This window comes from Talpa occidentalis, unplaced genomic scaffold (assembly GCF_014898055.3).
Source record: "Talpa occidentalis isolate TD23 unplaced genomic scaffold, MPIMG_talOcc4v2.1 talOcc4.7, whole genome shotgun sequence".
In the NCBI taxonomy this organism is placed as follows: domain Eukaryota; kingdom Metazoa; phylum Chordata; class Mammalia; order Eulipotyphla; family Talpidae; genus Talpa; species Talpa occidentalis.
The window spans coordinates 51,614,725-51,635,042 of NW_023605083.1; the positions used below are offsets into that span (position 1 = coordinate 51,614,725).

The 20,318-nt window shown below is 37.4% G+C and overlaps 1 protein-coding gene across 2 annotated transcripts in view; it reads left to right on the forward strand.

Annotated features, from left to right (window-relative positions):
* MELK (maternal embryonic leucine zipper kinase) overlaps positions 1 to 19,527 on the forward strand; it is a 56,401-nt gene extending 36,874 nt beyond the window's left edge. For both annotated transcript variants that reach the window (XM_037492732.2, XM_037492731.1), the window contains 7 exons: positions 3,804 to 3,935; positions 5,219 to 5,341; positions 10,107 to 10,338; positions 12,853 to 12,949; positions 13,941 to 14,109; positions 16,555 to 16,658; positions 19,007 to 19,527. In XM_037492732.2, the coding sequence (XP_037348629.1) occupies positions 3,804 to 3,935; positions 5,219 to 5,341; positions 10,107 to 10,338; positions 12,853 to 12,949; positions 13,941 to 14,109; positions 16,555 to 16,658; positions 19,007 to 19,184 (1,035 nt within the window). In that variant the 3' untranslated portion in view covers positions 19,185 to 19,527. The remainder of the gene's footprint in view (positions 1 to 3,803; positions 3,936 to 5,218; positions 5,342 to 10,106; positions 10,339 to 12,852; positions 12,950 to 13,940; positions 14,110 to 16,554; positions 16,659 to 19,006) is intronic.
* The last annotated feature ends 791 nt before the right edge of the window (positions 19,528 to 20,318 follow it).

Here is a 20,318-nt window from a genome sequence, read left to right on the forward strand (position 1 = left end):
TTAGAGGCTATGGCAAAAAAAAAAAAGTTATGGAAGATGCTTTTTAGTCTAGGGAAAGACAGGATTTAGAAGGTGGCTGTAAAACTCCCAGGTATGGCTAGAAAACTATGTTCTTTACAATGCCTGGTTGTGCTATTGTTGATAAGCAAGTGGCAATTTGTTTCTAAACTATTGTCTTTAATCCCTTTATGCATCTCTTTCCAAAATGGTGTCTGCAAAAAAAGTTTGTGTGGATGATGTAAAAATATTCTTTAATGTAGTTTTTGGGAAGTAGAAAATGGTTATGACTACGTAATTGTCACCTTGCTCCCAAGCACCTTCTGCGTGAAACCTTTTTGTTCCTTACCTCCAATCTGTCTAGATTAAAATACTATGATAATTTATCATAGTATTTATTAAAATACTATGATAATTTATCATAGCATTTTCTACTCCCACTAGTTTCATATGCCCGTTGTATAAATTTCAAAGCATTTACTGTAATTTTGGCCATCTAAAATATTAACTGACAAAACTTATTAATAAAAACAGGTGGTAGCAGGCCTCTTTGGATCATCTACTCTATGAGGAGGTACATAGCATTGAATATTATGCGGTGTTGTTAAATGTAACACTTTTGGAGGGCAGAGTCTCACAGTCTTATGAGTATATTATTTAGAAACTTTCAGTTAATCACAGTAGATTGAACAGATATTTTACATCCCCATTTCCTAAAACTCACTAAAATAACAACAAAGCAATAAACAGGCAAAATACTCACAAAGATGAAGAGAATGGGAGACAAAAGTTGTGTCATTATGGTTTTGGAAATTATGAAATGGCTAGATGGCAACTGCTGTAGCATTTTGGGGAAAGCTTAAAGCTACGTGCCCATGGTAGGAAAAGGCAATTAGCAAATTGATTAGAACCCTAGAGCTCCAGGAAGGTTCAGGAATCAGAGATAGTAGGAACCTCTGAAGTCAGGGAGGTGAGTCGCGTGGAAAACAGGAAGATTGGTTGGAAGTCTGATTTGGAACGCTAGGACCCTCGGTCCCTTTCTCTTCCTTATACTAATGACAGCCAACAGAAGACTGGAGACATTGGACAAGGGGCACCCCTGTTCCAGTCACAGCTCAGTCACAGCTCAGAATTTTGTCCTCTTGGCAGTGGTGATGCAGAAAGATTGGAAGATTCATCTCTAGGGGGAAAAGTCAAGAAGACCTACTATACCAGTGTGGGGGACTCAGGTTCCTGTCTATTCACTATAGGGAAAAGCTCCCAGGGTATTGAGCAGTGCCAAAAGTCACACTTTAGTTAGCTGGTAGTGTAATTCTTCACTTCACTTCACTTTTAAATAGAAATAGACAGCAGAGATCACAAGACATTTGAGGAAATTCTTTAACATATGAAAGTCAGGAATCAAAACAAATGGCATGGGTTGGAGGGAAGATGGGGGAAAAGAGTGAAAATACTCAGAAACAGATACTGCAGGAAGTAAAAGAAAATGGCTAAGAAACGATAATGTTTTCAGAGATAAGAGAACCTATTTCTTTCTTGAAATAGGAACAAGATGATTAAACAGGAACATTTGAAGAGATAGCTCTTGAAAATTATAAATATAACCACAGAAATGAAAAGCTCAGTAGAAATGTTTGAAAATGAAATTAAAGGCAAATCTTTCAAAAGTAGAACCCTAAAGACAGAGATGCACAAATAGAAAAGGGATAAGAAAGGTGTAACAAACAGGTAAACAAGTTGTAGGATGATAAAACAGAGAAGCATGAGAAGAAACTGTAGGAGAAATAATGAAAAAAGAGATACTCCAGAATTGAAGGATATGAATGAATTTCCCCATCCCCACTGCCAAGAGGACAAAATTCTGATTTCAGTATTCTCAGAGTTGAATAAGGAAGACACTTAGAAGCAGTGGTTCACTGATCAATTATAAGGACTAAATGTGCCCATGCATCCATTTCCAAGAGGCTCATCACCCCCACCTGAGCTGTGACTGGAACAGGGGTGCCCCTTGTCCAATGTCTCCAGTCTTCTGTTGGCTGTCATTAGTATAAGGAAGAGTGAAGGAACTAAGTATAACTAAGAATGAAGGAACTTAACCAAAGCTTAGCAAAATGGTTGAAAATAGATCCACAGGAAGTCTGAGTGGATATGATCCTAAAAGTTTCTTGAGACATAAGCCAAAAGATCTTATCTAAAGGGTTGGATGTAATCAAGCAAAGTCAGAAAGACTTTAGATTTTTCAGTAAGCTATACCAAAAGCAAGACCATGGAACAGAGCCTTAAAAACTAAAAGCAATTACAGACCTAGAATTCTATGCTTAGCAAAACGAAAATCAAGAGTGAGGTTAGAATGTAGTCATCTATCAGACACAAGATCTCAAAAAATTTACCTCCCATTCACCTACCTTCTAGAAGTTACTGGAGTATATGTTTCACCAAAACAACAATGGAAACTGGGCCTCCCCTGGTGGCGCAGCAGTTGAGCGCTGGGCTGCGAAGCTGCTCGCAGCCTCTGCAGCGCTGGTTCGATTCCTGGCCGCTGGTGAGGGTCCCACATGGCGCACAGACCTCTCCTGTCGCGCCTGCTGCGCCCCTCTGCAGTGTATTTCATCAGTCTGCCTGCTCTGCTCCCCGCTCTGGCTCTGGTGAATTCTCTCACCCTCCCGCGCTTCCGACTGTACCCAGTGCTTGCACAAATAAATAAATCTTAAAAAAAAAAAAAAAAAAAAAAAAACAATGGAAACTAAGAAAGAGGAACGCTGAGGATCCTGGAAAATGGGAGTGTGTACTAGGCAGGATAGAGTCGAAGGGAATTCCTAGGCTGACAGTTGAGTTGCAGGCTAAGGTGCCAGTTCAGTGGAGAATTATCAGGTGGATTGTCTCCAAAAGGGAGATGGAAGAGGAAACAGTTTAGCTGATGTATGTGAACATGTTGAGAGGAGGTGTGAATAGTGTTGGAGAGTTGAATTAGTAACATGAATAACTGCCTTGTTTAATTTTTAACTTCAGGGAAAAGAGTTAAGAAAAAGGAGGAAATGTAAAGATAGCACCCTGTGTGGTTTAGTTGTAGGGCTACACAGCATCACCAAACTTGTTGTTAAGGTACCAGAATACTTACAGACTGACTGGTAAAGAGCTGCAACCCCAAGTATTCTTCCTGTTGCCCTTGTATATCCTTAGGGCCCCTGGGTACCTCCCCTCAATCTTTCCCCCCATCTAGCAATTAAAAGGTTAATCATTGGCATGGCAGGATTCCCCCAGGACTCACTTACCTCTTGGCCTCTGTTTTATTGTTTGGTGTCAGGGCACCAAGTTGATATTTTGAACATTACCTTTACTTAGTTGTAAATACTATTTACAGAATCATAGTAAGGTAAATACTGATTTAACTAAAAATTTTAAGAAAATTACAGTAAGGAAATTCAGAGAGGAAATGTGTGGAGAGAGAAAGAGTTATAGTAGAGTTAAATTCTTATTTTCCATGCTGGGAAATCTGAAGCTGAATATCTGAAGCTAAAAAATATTTTTAAATGTCTATCTATCTATCTATCTATCTATCTATCTATCTATCTATCTATCTATCTATCTATCTATCTGTCTAATTGTAAATATAGGAGAAATAGTTTATTTAAATAGTTAAACATGTTTAAAAGTGGATCCTATGTTTTGGGGTGGGGAAGGGACTATTTTTCATTTTATGCCCTGTAAATCTAAAAAAAAATTTAATTCTGACCCTTATACATTGAGGGAAAAATTAATTTAAAATAGAACATTACTTTAAAAACATCGGCTTTATTTTCTTCCAGTGGCAATATGATCACCTCACAGCTACCTATCTTCTGCTTCTAACCAAGAAAACTCGGGGAAAACCGGTTCGCTTAAGGCTTCCTTCTTTTTCCTGTGAACAAAGCAACACTACTCCATTCACACACATTAAGGTAAACACCCATTATTGCTCCTGCCATGTGCCTATCTTGCTCATGAGTGGAAAACACCAGTGGTCAAGTTAACTTTATGGTGACAAGGATCCAGAGGCAAGACAAGAAGGGAGGGAGGAGGGGCCGGAGGAAGGGGTGGGGAAGGAGGGGTGAGCTAGAATAGGTGGAGTTAGATTGTTGAGAACCTTGAAATGCCATGTCAGAGGGATCAGACTGTATACTGTAGGTAATGGAAACTATGGATTTGTGAGCAAGACATAATAAGTCACTGACATGACTGTAATTTTGAAAAATTCATGCAGTAGTATATAGGATTGCTCAGTGAGGGGTGTGTGTACTGTTACTCTCTACTGCAGTACCCAAGCAGTGTCATTCCTGCAACACTGTGCTTTTGCCCACAGACCCTAGAATTAGCTTTAGTATTTTTCTCAGCCTAGCATTCCATATAGCTAATTCTAATTGATGGTAATTGGCAATCCTGGAGAATTCTTGTCCTCCCTGGTTGAGGAGCAGAAGGATTAGTGGTAGAAACCGTATTGTCTGTATAGTTCAGGTCTGGGCACATTTGCCCTTGAATTAGAACAGTGGTATTGGGACTGGAAAAGAAAGGATGAGGTACAAGAAAATCAGGTAAGATTGCCTACCTAGGTTAACTAGATGTTGAGGGAATGGGAAGGAAGAAGAAATAAAAAATCCAGTTACATTTCAAAACCTTAGGGTATAGGGTCTATCTAGTTTTCCCTTTTTTATTGAGAATCAGTTTCCCTTATTTATAAAGAATGTTTATAGAAACTATTGAGAGAAAAGTCTAGTAATTTTGTTGTGGCGATCCTGTCTCTAGGAGACCTTTTATTAGGCTAATTCATTGGTACTGGAAATCTCATGTTCTCACATCCAAGAAATCTGGTTTTCAAAGTCCTTTCCCTTCTTCTGTTCCATCTTCTATGTTTTTTATTTTTTAGATTTACAAAGGTTTTTACTTATAGATTTACAAGACAGTTATTTGTCTGGTATGATGGCGATTATTTGGTACTGTTAAGTTGTATGTCACATAACATGAGAATGTTCCAAGACATAATGTTTCAGAGCCAGAGATTTCTCCTATCTAGTAGTTTAAATTAAAATTTTTTGACTTCCTGTTTTCTGTACTGGATGGTGAGCTCCTTCAGTATAATATCTCTCCATTGTTTCTGCCTCCAGGGCTCTGCCCTGTGCCTGGAATATGCTATTTTAATACTTGTGTCATGGTGGTGATGTCTCAGTGTTCTTCTGTTTTTTAATAGTCAAAGAATCTGAGTCTAGAAGATATGACCACAAATGATGAAAATGATGCAAATGGGCTAGTAGACCATGAATGGTGTGAAGAAAGTTCATCAACAGGTGTGGCTACTCCCCAAACACCACAGGTTGGCTCTTTTTATTACTATTTAAAACAGAACATGTTGTCTTAATTGTAAAAAAAATCTAAACTCTTAACATGAGATCTCAGATATATTTGCAAATGTGAATTCTTAAGCTAGTGAAAAAACTAATGAGAGATTGTTGGGATATGAATGAAATGGAAGCCAATTATCTCCAAGTTAAAGAAAATCAAGATTCCATTTTGGAAAACGTTATTGTTCCCTTTCCTTTTAAAACATGAGGTGTAATATCCTCTTTCCCCTTTGTAATCTTTTCATCCTACATGGAGTTTGTGGAGCTTATTGGATATATAATTAATGTTCTTCCTCCCTCCCTCTGAGGGATCACAAAGAATGTACTCTTGCCTTCAGCAGTGAGGGCAGGTGCAGGTGTGTGTGTGTTTCTGCTCCTGGACACTCATCAGAGACTCAGAATCCAAATTGCTTATTGAGGGCTGGTTACACAGACATTCTTTGCTGGTGTGATTAGTCACAGTCATAGAAATTCTGTATTTCCAGAAGGAAAGCAGGTGTTCACCATACATCACATGGTTTGTATAGTCTGTATAACCTGGTGCAGCAGGGTTCTGTACTCCAGCCATACAAACAGACTCATCGGCATTGGGGGCTTTTTTTTTTTTTTTTAAATAAAAGATTTATTTATGCATACAGGAACAGGGGTACAGGCCAGAGGTGCGGGGGGTGAGAAGATTCACCAGAGGACAGAGTAGGGAGCAGAACAGGCAGACTGACTGAAATACACTGCTGAGGGGAGCAGCGGGCTAGACAGGAGAGGTCTGCTGCACCATCTGGGTAGCTCCCTGGCAGGGGATCAAACTCATGTTGCAGTGGCTGCGGACAGCTTCATAGGTTGCATCTTAACCCCTTGCGCCACCAGGAAGGCCCCAATTGGGGAGTTTTTAAAAGCTGAGCTCCTGGGCTCCGGCCAGAACCTGCTACCTGTGTTGTGTGCAAGAGTATAACAAGTATAGATTTAGGAGTGGAAAGACTATCTGGAACCTTAACTGATAATGCCAACTTTTCCTTTGAAAAAGTTGTATTGATTATATGGCAGCCAATAATATATGAGTTTTCTCATTGATTCCATATTTAGCAATAATTGATATTTTTAGCTATTTAATATTTTCTGATCTGGTGAGTATAAAGTGATTTCTCGCTGTGGCTTTAATTTGTACTTTTCTGATTTATGCTTCTTTTCATATATTCTTTGGTCATTGGTTTTTCCTAATTATGAAATAGTTTTGTTGGGTTCTTTACTTATTTTTCTATTGAATTGTTTCTTCAAAAGCAGTTTTTCATTTAACTTTAATTCTGATCCTTAGTTGGTTATATGGTAGAATTGTATTGTCTGAGTTTATCACTTATCTTTTTTTTCTCATTTTGTATATTTTTAACATCATTTTTCATTTTTGCACAATGTATGCATTTTCATCTTGGTTATAGTCCCCATACAATTCCCACCCCCCTTGTTTTGATCCTACTCCCTCCCCTCCCCCTTACTTTAATTACAGAAGTCATTAATTTTAATGAGTTGTCAGTATTTTCCTTTATGGTTTAAAATTATTGTTTTGTATTGTCTTCTGAAAGATTCTTACTTAAACATAAATGCAGTCCACGTATATTTTGTTGAAAGTTTTTCCTTTCACATTTATTGGAAATTAATTCTCCTATATAAAGCAGGGAGCCAGCTATTCCCTCATATAATCAGTAGTGCTAGTGAAGTTGAAAAATTCATTCTTTTCCCACATACCTACTGGCACTTCTGTCATATATTAAGTTGTCATATGGATGTGTCTGTTTCTCTGCTATATTTTGTTTTATTGGTTTATTTGCACCAACACCACACACCTTAATTTCTATAATTTCTTCATAGTTCTAATATGTGGTCACAATTTCCATCATATTTTTCTTTAGGAATATCTTGGCTATTCTTGCCCCTTTGCATTTCCATATACATTTTTAGATTCATTTTGACAAATTCCACATACACTCAAAAATTGAAATTACACTGATTTAAGATTCAATTTGGGAAAAATTGAAATCTAGACTCTCAACTCCCCCATCTATTTACGTAATATGCCTCTCCATTTATTACTTTGAATAAAGTTGTATAAATTTCTGTATAAATAAGATCTTTCATATCTTTTATTTGATTTATTCTTAGGTGCTTTTATTTTTTATTGCTGTTGGGAATGGTCTTTTTTAAGCCTACATTTTCTAACCATTTGGTGCTAGTGTATATGAAATTGATTTTTATATATTAATCTTTTATCAACAACTTTTCTAAACTCTTTCAAATTCTTATAAAAAGCCATTAAAATTAATTATAATGTGTCTTAGTCATCTGTTTGGATTTATTTTGCTTGGAACTCTTTGAGCTTCCTGGATCTGAATGTCTGTTTTCTTCCCTACTATGGGAAGTTCTTAGCTATCATTTCTTCAAATAGGATTTCTGCCCCTTTCTCTCTCTCCTCCTTTTGGAACTCCTGTGATGCAAATGTTGTTCCTCTTGATATTGTCTGTCTCTTATGTTGTCTTTATGTTTTTAAATTCTCTTTTACTTTTGCTGGTCTTATTTGGATGCTTTCCACTCTCTGTATTCCATCTTGCTGATTTGTTCCTTGGCCCCAGTGAGTCTACTGTTGCACCCCTATATTGTATTTTTTAGTTCCGCTACTATATTCTTTATGACTTCTACTGGGAACTTTTTCATACTTGCTCTTTTCTTGTTATATTTCTTGTTTTGTCCATCCATTGTTCTCTAAATTTCAGTAAGCCTCAATAAGACTCTTGCTCTGAAATCTTCTTTCAGGGTTTTGGTTAATTCTGTTGTATTTGGTATTTTTCCCAGGGTTTTTCTTGATCCATTGATTGGGGTCAATTCCTCTACTAATTGATTCTGTTTGATGTTCTGTGATTTTTTTTAAAATAAATTTTATTTTTATATTCCCCATACAATTGCAACCCCGATTTTGACCCCAATCCCTCCCCTCCCCGCCCCCCACCCCCCTTAGAATGTCTCTGGTTCATAGTTTTTTGTTGATTTTGATTTTCACTTTCTTATAGTTATTCATTTTCCTGGTCCCTTATTTGAGTTTTCTAGATTCCTGGTATGAGTGAGACCATCCAGTATTTTTCTTTTTCTTTCTGACTTATTTCGCTGAGCATGATCCCTTCTAGCGCCATCCATGTTGCTGCAAATTGCATGTGTTTATCTTTTTTGAATGCTGAGTAATATTCCATGGTGTATATGTACCACATCTTCTTGATCCAGTCATCTATTTTTGGGCATTTGGGTTGTTTCCAAAGCTTAGCTATTGTAAACAGTGCTGCTATAAACATAGGGGTGCAGGTGTTCTTTGGAATTGATGTTTCTGTGTCCTTTGGGTAAATACCTAGGAGTGGAATTGCTGGATCATATGGAAGCTCTATGTTTATTAGGTCCAGAAATCTCCACCCAGCTCTCCATAGTGGTTGGACCAGTTTGCATTCCCACCAACAGTGCAGGAGAGTTCCTTTTTCTCCACATCCTCGCCAACATTTGTTGTTGCTATTTTTTTAATATGTGCCATTCTCACTGGTGTAAGATGGTATCTCATTGTAGTTTTGATTTGCATTTCCCTGATTACAAGTGATGTTGAACATTTTTTTCATATGCCTGTTGGCCATTTGCATTTCCTTTTCAGAGAAGTTTCATTTTAGCTCTTCTGCCCATTTTTTGACTGGATTATTCTGTGATTATTTTTATGGATTGAGCTCAACTGCTTTCCTGCCCAATCCTGTTGTGATCGTCTTGCATTAGAATTGGAGATTACAGGGTATTGGCCTAAGGTGTGGGTGTTGGGTGCTGTATTGTTTGAAACCTCATTGTCATAGGAAGACGATGTGTGGGGTCTTTGGTGCGGGAGGGTTGTAAAGGTTGCTGCAGTAGATTGCCAAGAGTATAAAGCCCCTTGGTGCTGCAGCCCCTTGAGCTGAGGGAGGGATGCAATCACCATGCAGTCCAGGCAGGTGACGGCGTACTCTGCTAGTGGTGCTCTTCCAAAAGCCCCAACTGCAACTGGCCCTTCAGCTACAGTCCAATTCTGATCTCAGCAGGTTTTGCTGACTGTGCCTTTCCTCTGAGTTTCAGCCTTGAGCAGTGGCCAGGGGTCTGTGGGCTTGAGTTGCTTGCAGGCACCACAAGAAGTTGCAGATTGCCTAGTAGTTAGGCTGTCCAGATGCCTGAGTTTCATTCTTGGTTATATCTGTGGATTCTGGATCCTGTTTTTATTTTGGCCTCTAAGGACTTTCTTTGCAAGCTCAACTCAAAGCGCAAATAAATTCAAAAGGATTAAAAAATATTTTTTACCCAATATTTTTGCTAGAGTATTTGAGCATGTTTTCCACCCTAATCATTGACTAAATTTTAATTTTTTGGTACAGACCATATCAATCAAGGTGTGGGAAGCCATTCTTAGGGAGTTGTGGTTATTCTCAATATTTTCTAGCATCTGGGTATGTTTGATTAAACACTTGCCCTGAAACATGTTGAAAATTAACTTTCATTAGAACATACTAAAATGATCTACATGTATTAAAAAGGACTGAATATATCTTCAAATTTTCTAGTATTGCCAATAATATCCTTTGGATAGTATTTAATTTTAATAAAGATGGTACAAGGTAATTTGCAAATAATTAAGCATGTTGCAAAGAAATTGACTTTTCTTCTTCAGTGTGCTTTATTCAATAACTTTTTTTTTTCCAGTTTGCCAAGCATTGGACAGAATCAAATGGTCTGGAATCTAAATCATTAACTCCAGTATTATGCAAAGCATCTGCCAATAAATTAAAGAACAAAGAGAATGTATATACTCCTAAGTCTGCTGCAAAGAATGAAAAGTACTTTGTATTTCCTGAGCCAAAGACTCCAGTTAATAGGAATCAGCATAAAAGAGAAGTACTCACTACACCGAATCATTGCACTACACCCTCAAAAGGTATTTGCTATTTGTGTTAAGTAGTGGTAAAATACTTTCAAATTTTAGTCTTACCATGTTGACAACAAGTCAAAATTGATTAGCAGTTGCTCTCAGGAATTGCGTGAAGTCAAACTGCTTTTTGAAAAATCATGTTATTTCCTTTAGTTGAAATGAAAGCATATAAGCCAACCTCTAATTTTTCTCAAAGGATATTAAGTTTTTTTCTTTTTCACATTCATAAAGTTGAATGATAGCCTCATAGAATATCAAAACTGAAAGGCAAGCTAGAGTTCATTTAATCCTCTTGCCCTTTTCTCAATGACCTGCCCAAGGTTTAGATTTAGACCTATCCTGGGTTAGATTTTGCTTGTTTTGTTGTCTCTGCTTATAATGATGAAAGCCAAAAACTCCAGTGAGCCCTTTTTATTTGTCTGGGTCTCCATTCTGGTGTTGGATTCTGCTATTCCCCGTTCTGCTTACCCCCAGTACTTCAGCAGCCTGGATAAATCTCTGTATGCTGTCTGTATGTGTGTCAGTATACCACAACTCATATTTCCTTTGGTTTCCTCTTCAGCCTAATCGTCCATTATTTAAGCTATTTACTTTACGACACCTCAGTGTGTTGTTTTCTGGCCTCATCAGGACACATTCTATTTTGTCAGTATGCCTCTTAAAACATAGTACCTAGAACTGAACCCACTTTTCTGCTGTCTCACCGAGGATAAGAGAGCACTGTGAGAGTAGAGACCCTGTCTGCTATGTTTATTGCCGCTTGGTGTAATATATAGTAGGGGCCATCTTTGTTGTCTTGTACATAGTAGGTGCCCAATGCTTGTTTATAGTAGGGGCCATAGTTGTTGAATGAAAGGTAAATAAATTAGGCAGAGCCTGAAGGAACTTTATTTACCATGATCTAAACTATGTCACTTTTAAAATGACACCTGTATCTAAAGGTACAATTGTGGCTTACTCTTTGTTGTATTGCTAACAAACCTGAACTTTGAAACAGTGCCATGCGAACGGCTGCTCAGCCACATCCTGACATTGTTCTTTCAGTTTGCTGATGGGGCTGGTAACTGGTTTAAGAAGTCAACTTATACCTAAAGCTATCACGAAAAGGTTTGTTAAGACATTTGCTGAAAGTCCTGTTGTGTTAATTGCATCCTTGTGTTAATCAATTCAGACTCTTTTCCCAAAGTTGTGAGGCTAGTTGGTGTGGTGATGTTTGTGTGTGTGTGTGTTTGCCTGTAGTTGTTTATGAAGGTTCAGTGAGACGCAGTAGAACCCCAGCATCTTTTCCCAGTGCTTTTCCTAATATAGCTATAACATCCCTTGTGAATAAGTGGGTTGGACAGGGAGGTAAGAGTGACCTGAGCTCACCTACACATATTCAGGCTTTTTTTTTTTTTAATAGTCCCTTCTCTTACTGATATTTTTTACCTTTTATGTAATTCTGAGGTTTTGAAATATGAATAGTTAGGAATTATTAATAAAAGTGTCATTGTTTTACTTATCTTGTTCCTGTAAGAAAAGATGTTGGTCAAAAACTATTATTGGCTATTTTCCTTTAAATGTAGGAGCCGCCTACAGGAGGCAAGTGACTGAAGCCCGATTGATAGCTTCCATTAGCGCTTTGCATTTTACTTTCGCTCTAGTCATTTTTGACATAAGCATTAATTTCATTTTTCTGAATCCTGTACAATCTAGTCAGTGACAATTTGTCAACGAGTTACAATGTAAGGCAGTAGATCCTCTCACTATGCAAAGATGAAAACTGTTTTCACAAATGTTTTTGATTGGTTTTATTTTTTTCTTGTAGAATCAGTGATAATAGTGCTGAACAGCCAGAAACAAAACCAGAATGCTGAATCTTTTTTAAAAACTTGATAAATATTTATTCTAAGTGCATATTATCCCCAGAGGGTATATATCTTTTTAATCATGTACAACAATGATTAAATCACTGTTAAACAGATTTGTTTATATAAAATTATGATAAATTATCTGGGATACGAAAACCCAATCTAGAACAAAACAAAATTCTGGAAAAGGAAATATAAAAATGGCTAAAGCTCATGTCTTTTTAATAACTTTTTTCAAACTTTCACAGGAGACTGTTGTCTTTGCCTGACAGGAGTTGAATGGGACTAAGAACTGAATTAACACCTCGATATATGTCAACGAAAGGGATAAATTGTGTTCTTGTATAAATATAGATTGAATTTTATTTATAGAGAGGAGAATCAGTATCATCAGCATACATATGTCCTATTTAGATTTGTCATATGGTATTTATAATAAAACCATAAGCATTACCTCAGTTTTACAATGAGGAAAAAGTAAAATGGTTTTGTTTTTATTATTGATTACAGGGAAATATTTCTTTAAAGAATGAGAGCCTTGACATCACCAGCCAAACAATTATAATATTTCTGAGTCAATGAATGAGGTGGTAAATGGGTTATTGATAAGAAATTTTTATATCATAGTCTGTCAGCTACATGTGGTTTGTGTTTGTTGTTTTTCTAATAGTTAGAAACCAGTGCCTGAGAGAAACCCCAATTAAAACACCATTAAATTCAGCAGGAGAAGAGAAGCTAATGACAGGTGTCATTAGTCCTGAGAGGCGGTAAGTGTTCCCTTTTCTTTAGACTTTCTCATCTTTAGTTACTATAATCAGATTTCTTTTGCCATGTAGGACAAATCTGATTAAGGTAAACTATCACATAGGTTCTGTCAGAGACTGTAGGAATGTCTGTCTATATGAGGACTGTCGCCATTACTGGAAAGCCACTGCCTTCCTATGGCGTGGGATTGTGAAATTCACCAGCAGTGGGACCAGTATCTTAATGGCAGGCTGGACGACAGTGGTCCTGCCCCCAGCCACATAGTTCCCTCTCTAATGTCCATCTTTCCCTACTCTTCTGCCAGTAGGGTATAAATATCCACTTACACTGTTACCTGTAAACAAAGATACAAAGTGGTGTTTCAAAGAAAACCTATTTCTGTTCTGCAGGAAAGGTCTCTCTTCGTTGTCTTTTATAGCAAGTTTTTTAAAAGCAGGATCCATTTTGAGGACAGTTGGTGGAATTAGAATGTAAACAGGATATTAGAGGATACTATGGCATTATTAATTTCTTGAAGTCATAATGGTATTAGGTTCACATAGGCAAATGTCCCTGTGTATTGGATTTGTATGCTGAAGTGTTTCAGAGTGAAGGGTTGTAATATCTTCAGACAGGTTACTTTCCAATGGCTTAGCTGTACATGCACTTCATGTGTTGTCTATCAGTTAGAGAAAGCAAGTATGGCACTATATTAACAGTTGTTGAATCTAAGAGGGTATGTGACGGTTCATTTGTTCACCGTACTATTTTTGACTTTTCTGTATATTTCACATGGAAAAAATGGTAGGGGTAAATAATTCTGCCCAGTGGCAGTGACTTGCAGGTGATGGCTGCATTCCAGTGGGAGATCGTGCCCATGCTCCTGAGGAGGAGGCGGATGGTCAGGTCATGGTGTACCTGAATGAGGCACATCTAAAGAACAGCACAGAAAACCCTGTGAGGGCCCCAGCAGCCAGGAAGCCCAGCTTTACACGAGTTTTTTTCTTTTTTAAGGTGCCGTTCAGTGGAACTGGATCTCAACCAAGTACATGTAGAGGACACGCCAAAAAGAAAAGGAACTAAAGTGTTTGGGAGCCTTGAAAGGGGGTTGGATAAGGTTATCACAGTGCTTACCAGGAACAAAAGGAAGGGCCCTGCCAAGGACGGGATAAGAAAACGAAAGGTGAGTGGACTAGATTTCTTTAAAGTCTCTTAGTTTTTTTAAGGTAACAAATCATATGTAGTTAAGTTCTTTTTTTTTTTGTTTAATAAAGATTTATTTATTTATTTGTTTGTTTGTTTATACAAGCACTGGGTACAGTCAGAAGCGCAGGGAGGGTGAGAGAATTCACCAGAGCCAGAGCGGGGAGCAGAACAGGCAGAAGGACCGAAGAACACTGCTGAGGGGAGCAGCGGGCGGCAGGAGAGGTCTGCGCACCATGTGGGACCCTCCTTCGTGGCCGGGAGCAGCCGGGGATCGAACCGGCACTGCAAAGGCTGCGGGCAGCTTCGCAACCCAGCGCTTACCCGCTGCGCCACCGGGGAGGCCCGTAGTTAAGTTCTTTTAAGGAAACAATCCATAAAAATCTGAAATTTAAATAAATTATTTTATATAAGGAATTACTTAAATTTTGATTTGAAATTCAGTTTATTATTATCTTGACAAAGCCAGTTTAGTTTGGTGAAAGCCCTGGATTGGGAGTCAGGGGAAAGAGGGGCCTGTCGTAGCTGGGCCACTTTTTCCTTTATCACTTGAACTTGGGATCCCCAAACTCCATTCATTTAACTCACCTCCATATCAGATTTCACCTGTGCTATTATTTATCTAGTATTTTCTTTATAGCAACTTTTAAAAAAATACAGATTTACAGAGGTATAATTGGCGTACTATAAATTATACATATTTAGTGCACAATTAATATGCTTTAGCATTATATATGTACCTGTGAAACAAGCCATCACCACAATCAAGATGTTTAAAACCTAGATTTAAGGCCTCCTGGGTGGCGCAGGGGTTAAAGACAGTGCTATCAAGCTATTGCCTTTGTGACACCAAAGGTACTAGTAGGAAGATAGGGGTTTTATCCCTCTCTTCACTTATTAAAAATGGCGCCAGATGCACAGTGAGCCTTCAGTAAATGGTTGTTGAATAATGAATGGAGGGATATTCCAACTAGGAATGAAACTTCCTCTCAATGAGAAAAAAAATTATTTGGCTTTCCTTTTTATTTTATTTTATTTATTTTATTTTTATTTTTATATTCCCCATACAATTGCAACCCCCTTATTTTGACACCAAACCTTCCTTTCCCCTCCCCCCACCCCCATAGTATGTCTCTGGTTCATAGTTTTTTGTTGATTTTGATTTTTTCTTTCTTATAGTTATTCTTTTTCCTGGTCCCTTATTTAGGTTTTCTAGATTCCTGCTATGAGTGAGACCATCCGGTATTTTTCTTTTTCTTTCTGGCTTATTTCACTGAGCATGATCCCTTCCAGCGCCATCCATGTTTCTGCAAATTGCATGTGTTTATCTTTTTTGAATGCTGAGTAATATTCCATGGTGTATATGTACCACATCTTCTTGATCCAGTCATCTATTTTTGGGCATTTGGGTTGTTTCCAAAGCTTAGCTATTGTAAACAGTGCTGCTATAAACATAGGGGTGCAGGTGCTCTTTGGAATTGATGTTTCTATGTCCTTTGGGTAAACACCTAGGAGTGGAATTGCTGGATCATATGGAAGCTCTATGTTTAGTAGGTCCAGAAATCTCCACACAGCTCTCCATAGTGGTTGGACCAGTTTGCACTCCCACCAGCAGTGCAGGAGAGTTCTTTTTTCTCCACATCCTCGCCAACATTTGTTGTTGCTAGTTTTTTTAATATGTGCCATTCTCACTGGTGTAAGATGGTATCTCATTGTAGTTTTGATTTGCATTTCCCTGATTGCAAGTGATGTTGAACATTTTTTCATATGCCTGTTGGCCATTAAAGAGCTGATGAGACTCAACAAAAACAAAGAAAATAATCCAGTCATAAAATGGGCAGAAAAGCTAAAAAGAAACTTCTCCGAAGTGGCTTTCCTTTTTAAAGAATACTTTTTATATTAATTCTCTTATACAGTTGTCATAGAACCAGTTCCTAGAGTTCTCTAATATTAAGGGAAGAATTAAGAAAACATTAAAGAAGGAATTAAGGAAACATACCCAACTATATACAAACCAAATTTTCTAGGATATTTCTTTCCTCGTCCCACAGTCTATATTTCAAGACTTAATGTCTTTATTGTGGTATAATAGGGGAGAAAGACGTGAAGTTCAAACATAGATATTATTCAACATTTACTAATTTCTTGAAAGAGATTAGATTAGTAGAAAAGAAAAATGAAAGTATAAAAAGAATTCTCTGCATGTACTTACTAATATATATGATTTCTCTAAGCTTTCTCAGTGCATTGTATTTGTGCACCTGGATTAAACTTAATCTACTTTACCAAGAGTTCAATGTAAATCTTTTCAGTATTTTTCTTGAAATATTTCCATTTGAAACTATATTGAGGAGCTTTTGGATTCTCTTTCAGCTAGGATGATCTTTGTAAAGATTTATTTCTCACTCCTTTTTCTTTTTTTAAGCTTCACTATAATGTGACTACAACCAAATTAGTGAATCCAGATCAACTCCTGAATGAAATCATGTCTGTTCTTCCAAAGAAGCACGTTGACTTTGTACAAAAGGGGTAAGCAGCTCATTTAAAGGATGTTGCATTTATAATTTGTTATCTTTTCAGCTTTGAGAAAATACGGGTTGATTCCTTTCTCCACTTAAAAAAATTAATTTCTCCCACTGTGTTCTAAAAAACTTTTATAGTAGTGTAAGCGATGCTACTATAATTGATTCTCTTTTGTTTTTTATGAACTATAGATATTTTCAAGCACCCATATTGTTACCAATTTCAATGTTAGATTTTCCAAATAAGAAAATTAAAACTTCTTCCAGATTTCTTTTGCATCCTCAACTGATATTCTGCTTTCCAAAAATATTTACAAATTATAATTCAATTTATGGGGTACTTCAAACAAATTCACCATTTATATAGAATCCTTCTCTTTATGTCTTGCTATTTTGCATGATTGAATTTTCAGTACTTTAAGAAGTTATTTCACCTAAACACTTTCCCACTGTTGATTGAACTGCCATCCAGACTTCCTTGGTTATGATCTCCTGGTCTGACTAGCTAATACCTTTCTGGTTACCTAAAATGTTCATATTTTTAAGCAATCCACTTAGTAATGTGTCTTTAAAATTCATTATTAAAGCAACTATGAAGAGTTGCTAATAGATTTAACAAAAACATGTAAGTAGCAGTCTTTTGCAAAAGTAATTTTGCTTTCACTCCCTGTGAATGTTGGCAAGTGCACCTTGGAGAACCCTTCACTAGGTATTGCTGGAACATATTTCATGCACTATGACCTGGTCTTAGTGCTTGGGGCTTTTCTAGGTTCCAGAACCTCTAGCCAAATCTGTATTAGAAGACTTTCAATTATTTCCTTCAGCATCTGATCTCTCTATCAGGTTGAACTTCCTGATCAACCAGGTCTCTGCCTTTATCCTTTATCCTTCCTGCCCCCCCACCCCCATGTTTTTACCTTCTTTGTAATAAGGCAGGACAACAACAAAAAGATTTTTCACTAGAGAGATGTTGCTTATATTCCACTAGTATCTTTTTTTCAATCAGGAAGAATGACTTTCAATCTTCCATATTAGTAATATGCTTTATCTTCCCACCAGGAACTTTATCAGGGTGCCCCCCTTAGCATTTCTGATACTGAATATTTTTAAGAGATCAAGCCCCCAAACACATAACTAAGAAAAAAGAATGATATTTGTGAATCCTCATATTATATAACAGATACATAGTTACTTCTCCACACTTCTTAGAGAACGCTACCTAATCATGTGCCTCTAATTATTTAGGAATCTGTCATTTAAAATCAATTCTATCATTTCTAGTGCTTTAGTTGTTCTAGTGTTTGTTTATTGGAGATCAGCAAGGCAACTGAATAAAACTTTAATATAATGTGAACTAATTAAAAACCAATTTAATTTGCATGAAATCAATTTATGCAACTTTTCAGAAACACACCTATTTCTTTCTTTCTTTCTTTCTTTTAAAGATTTATTTATTTATGCATACAAGAGCTGGGGTACAGGCCAGAGATGCGGAGGGTAAGAGGATTCACCAGAGACAGAGTCGGGAGGAGACTAGGCAGATGTACTGAAATACACTGCTGAGGGGAGCAGCAGGCAAGACAGGAGAGGTCTGCTGTGCCATGTGGGTTGTTCCCTGGCCGGGGATGGAACTCGTGCTGCCCTGGCTTCGGATTGCTTCATAGTGCGGCGCTTAACCCCCTGTGCCACCAGGGAAGCACCAACACACCTATTTCTTAAGATGAGTTTAAGGCTTCATTTAGACTGGGCCTTTCCATTGTCAAAGTAGATAAGGTGGCAGTTCTAATTATAAATGCCATACGTCCCAGTGTAGCGTCTCTGGACTTTCTTTTGTAAACCTCTGATTACTATTAGAATAACTGAAAAGCACGTGTCCTAGCAGATGAGTGGCTTCAGATTTATTTGTCTGAAAGACAGAAGTTTCTGATGAGGTGCATACAAAACATATTCTTAATCTTTCCTGTGCCTTCTTTTGTTGTGAACATTGTGGAAATGGCTTAATGTTCTCGGATTACACTGTTGAAAGAATTGCATAAAGGATGCCAGAAGATTTCTTGAGCATGAATGGCATGTATAGCTATGAAAGAGGGACTTTTCTTTGGAGCAAGGGAAAATTCTGGTAAAGCCTTTTCATCCTTATTCTTTCTTAAGATCCTAGCTTCTGAGAAAACACCAGTCATATGCTACCACTAAAGCATAGCTAGGTCATTTGGAAACTGTAAGCAGTGATACATTACTTACATGAAATAATGGTTCATTTTCTTCACCAACCTCCTACAGGCTTAGAAATCTCTGGTATCATACAGAATGTTCATGGTTCTCTTACTAACTGGCTTCTTATCTTGTTTTTCACAGCTATACACTGAAGTGTCAAACACAGTCAGATTTTGGCAAAGTGACAATGCAGTTTGAACTAGAAGTGTGCCAGCTTCAAAAACCCGATGTGGTAGGCATCAGGAGGCAGCGGCTTAAGGGTGATGCCTGGGTTTACAAGAGATTAGTGGAAGACATCCTGTCTAGCTGCCAGGTGTGACTGATGGGTGATTTCCATCCTGCTGGGGGAGTGTGGGTGTGACCCAGCCTACATGGAGGCCAGGGTGATGGTTTGATTTTTAAAGTCCCTTGGAATGACACATTCTTTTCTAAAGAACTGTCTTAAAGACCAGTATCTTGTTTTTAAGCAAAAGATATTGTTTTGTGGATCAGTCTAAGACAAGCCCATCTGTCATTCTCTGTTTCTGTCTTTTTTAATCACGTGGCTTTGTATATTAATAACTGTTGACTTTCCTATATTCACTTCCATATGTGATTGTAAGCTCTTAACTATGCCTCCTTTTAATGTGTAATTTCTTTCTGAAATAAAAGTGTTTATGAATGTAACAGGCGTCTCCTATTCTTTGTATTTGATTTTGATCCAAATAAAGCCTCAAATGGCTTCCTGACTATTAAGTAGAGACTATTTGGAGTATGTTTTATCTGTTATCAAATATGCCTTGGGCAGAAAAACAGATAAGAATTCATTTGCATAATTTTTTCCTGTCTCTGATTTAAGTAGGATTTATTGAGATCGTTAACTAAGTCACAGCTGTGGTTACCAGAGTTAAACAACACATTTAATATGTTGAATAAAAGAGTATTGACTTCGGTAAGTGTGTTCGGTCAACAGTGATAAGTATCTGAACTATGAACCCTCATGAAATGTTACTTTATGGTAATTTTCCTTAAGTCTCTATGTTGGCCTCAAATTTGTATTATTATTTCACTTTATTGGTCTCCAAAGGCCAGAACTCAAGTTATATTTGTATGGTTTTTACCAATTAAACTAGTTGGAGGAAAAAATAGCACTATTTCTAGCCATAGTGAGGGAGTATTTTGTTATTCATTTATTCAGTAAACATTTACTAAGTGTTTACAAGCATTAGATCCTGGGGCTGAAGATGATGCTGTCTAGTTAACTTAGGAAGTTCAGAGTCTATTAACAGGGGCAGATGCACAAACCAGTATTTATAGCCTAGAGGGGATGATCAGCTTGTAAGGGATGATTCTTAGAGGAAACACTATTTGGTCTAGAAGAATATATAAGAGTTCAACAGGAAGAGAAGAGGGGCAGCATTCTTGACAGCAAGAATAATGTGTGCAAAGGCATGGTATTATAAAAAGGCATGAT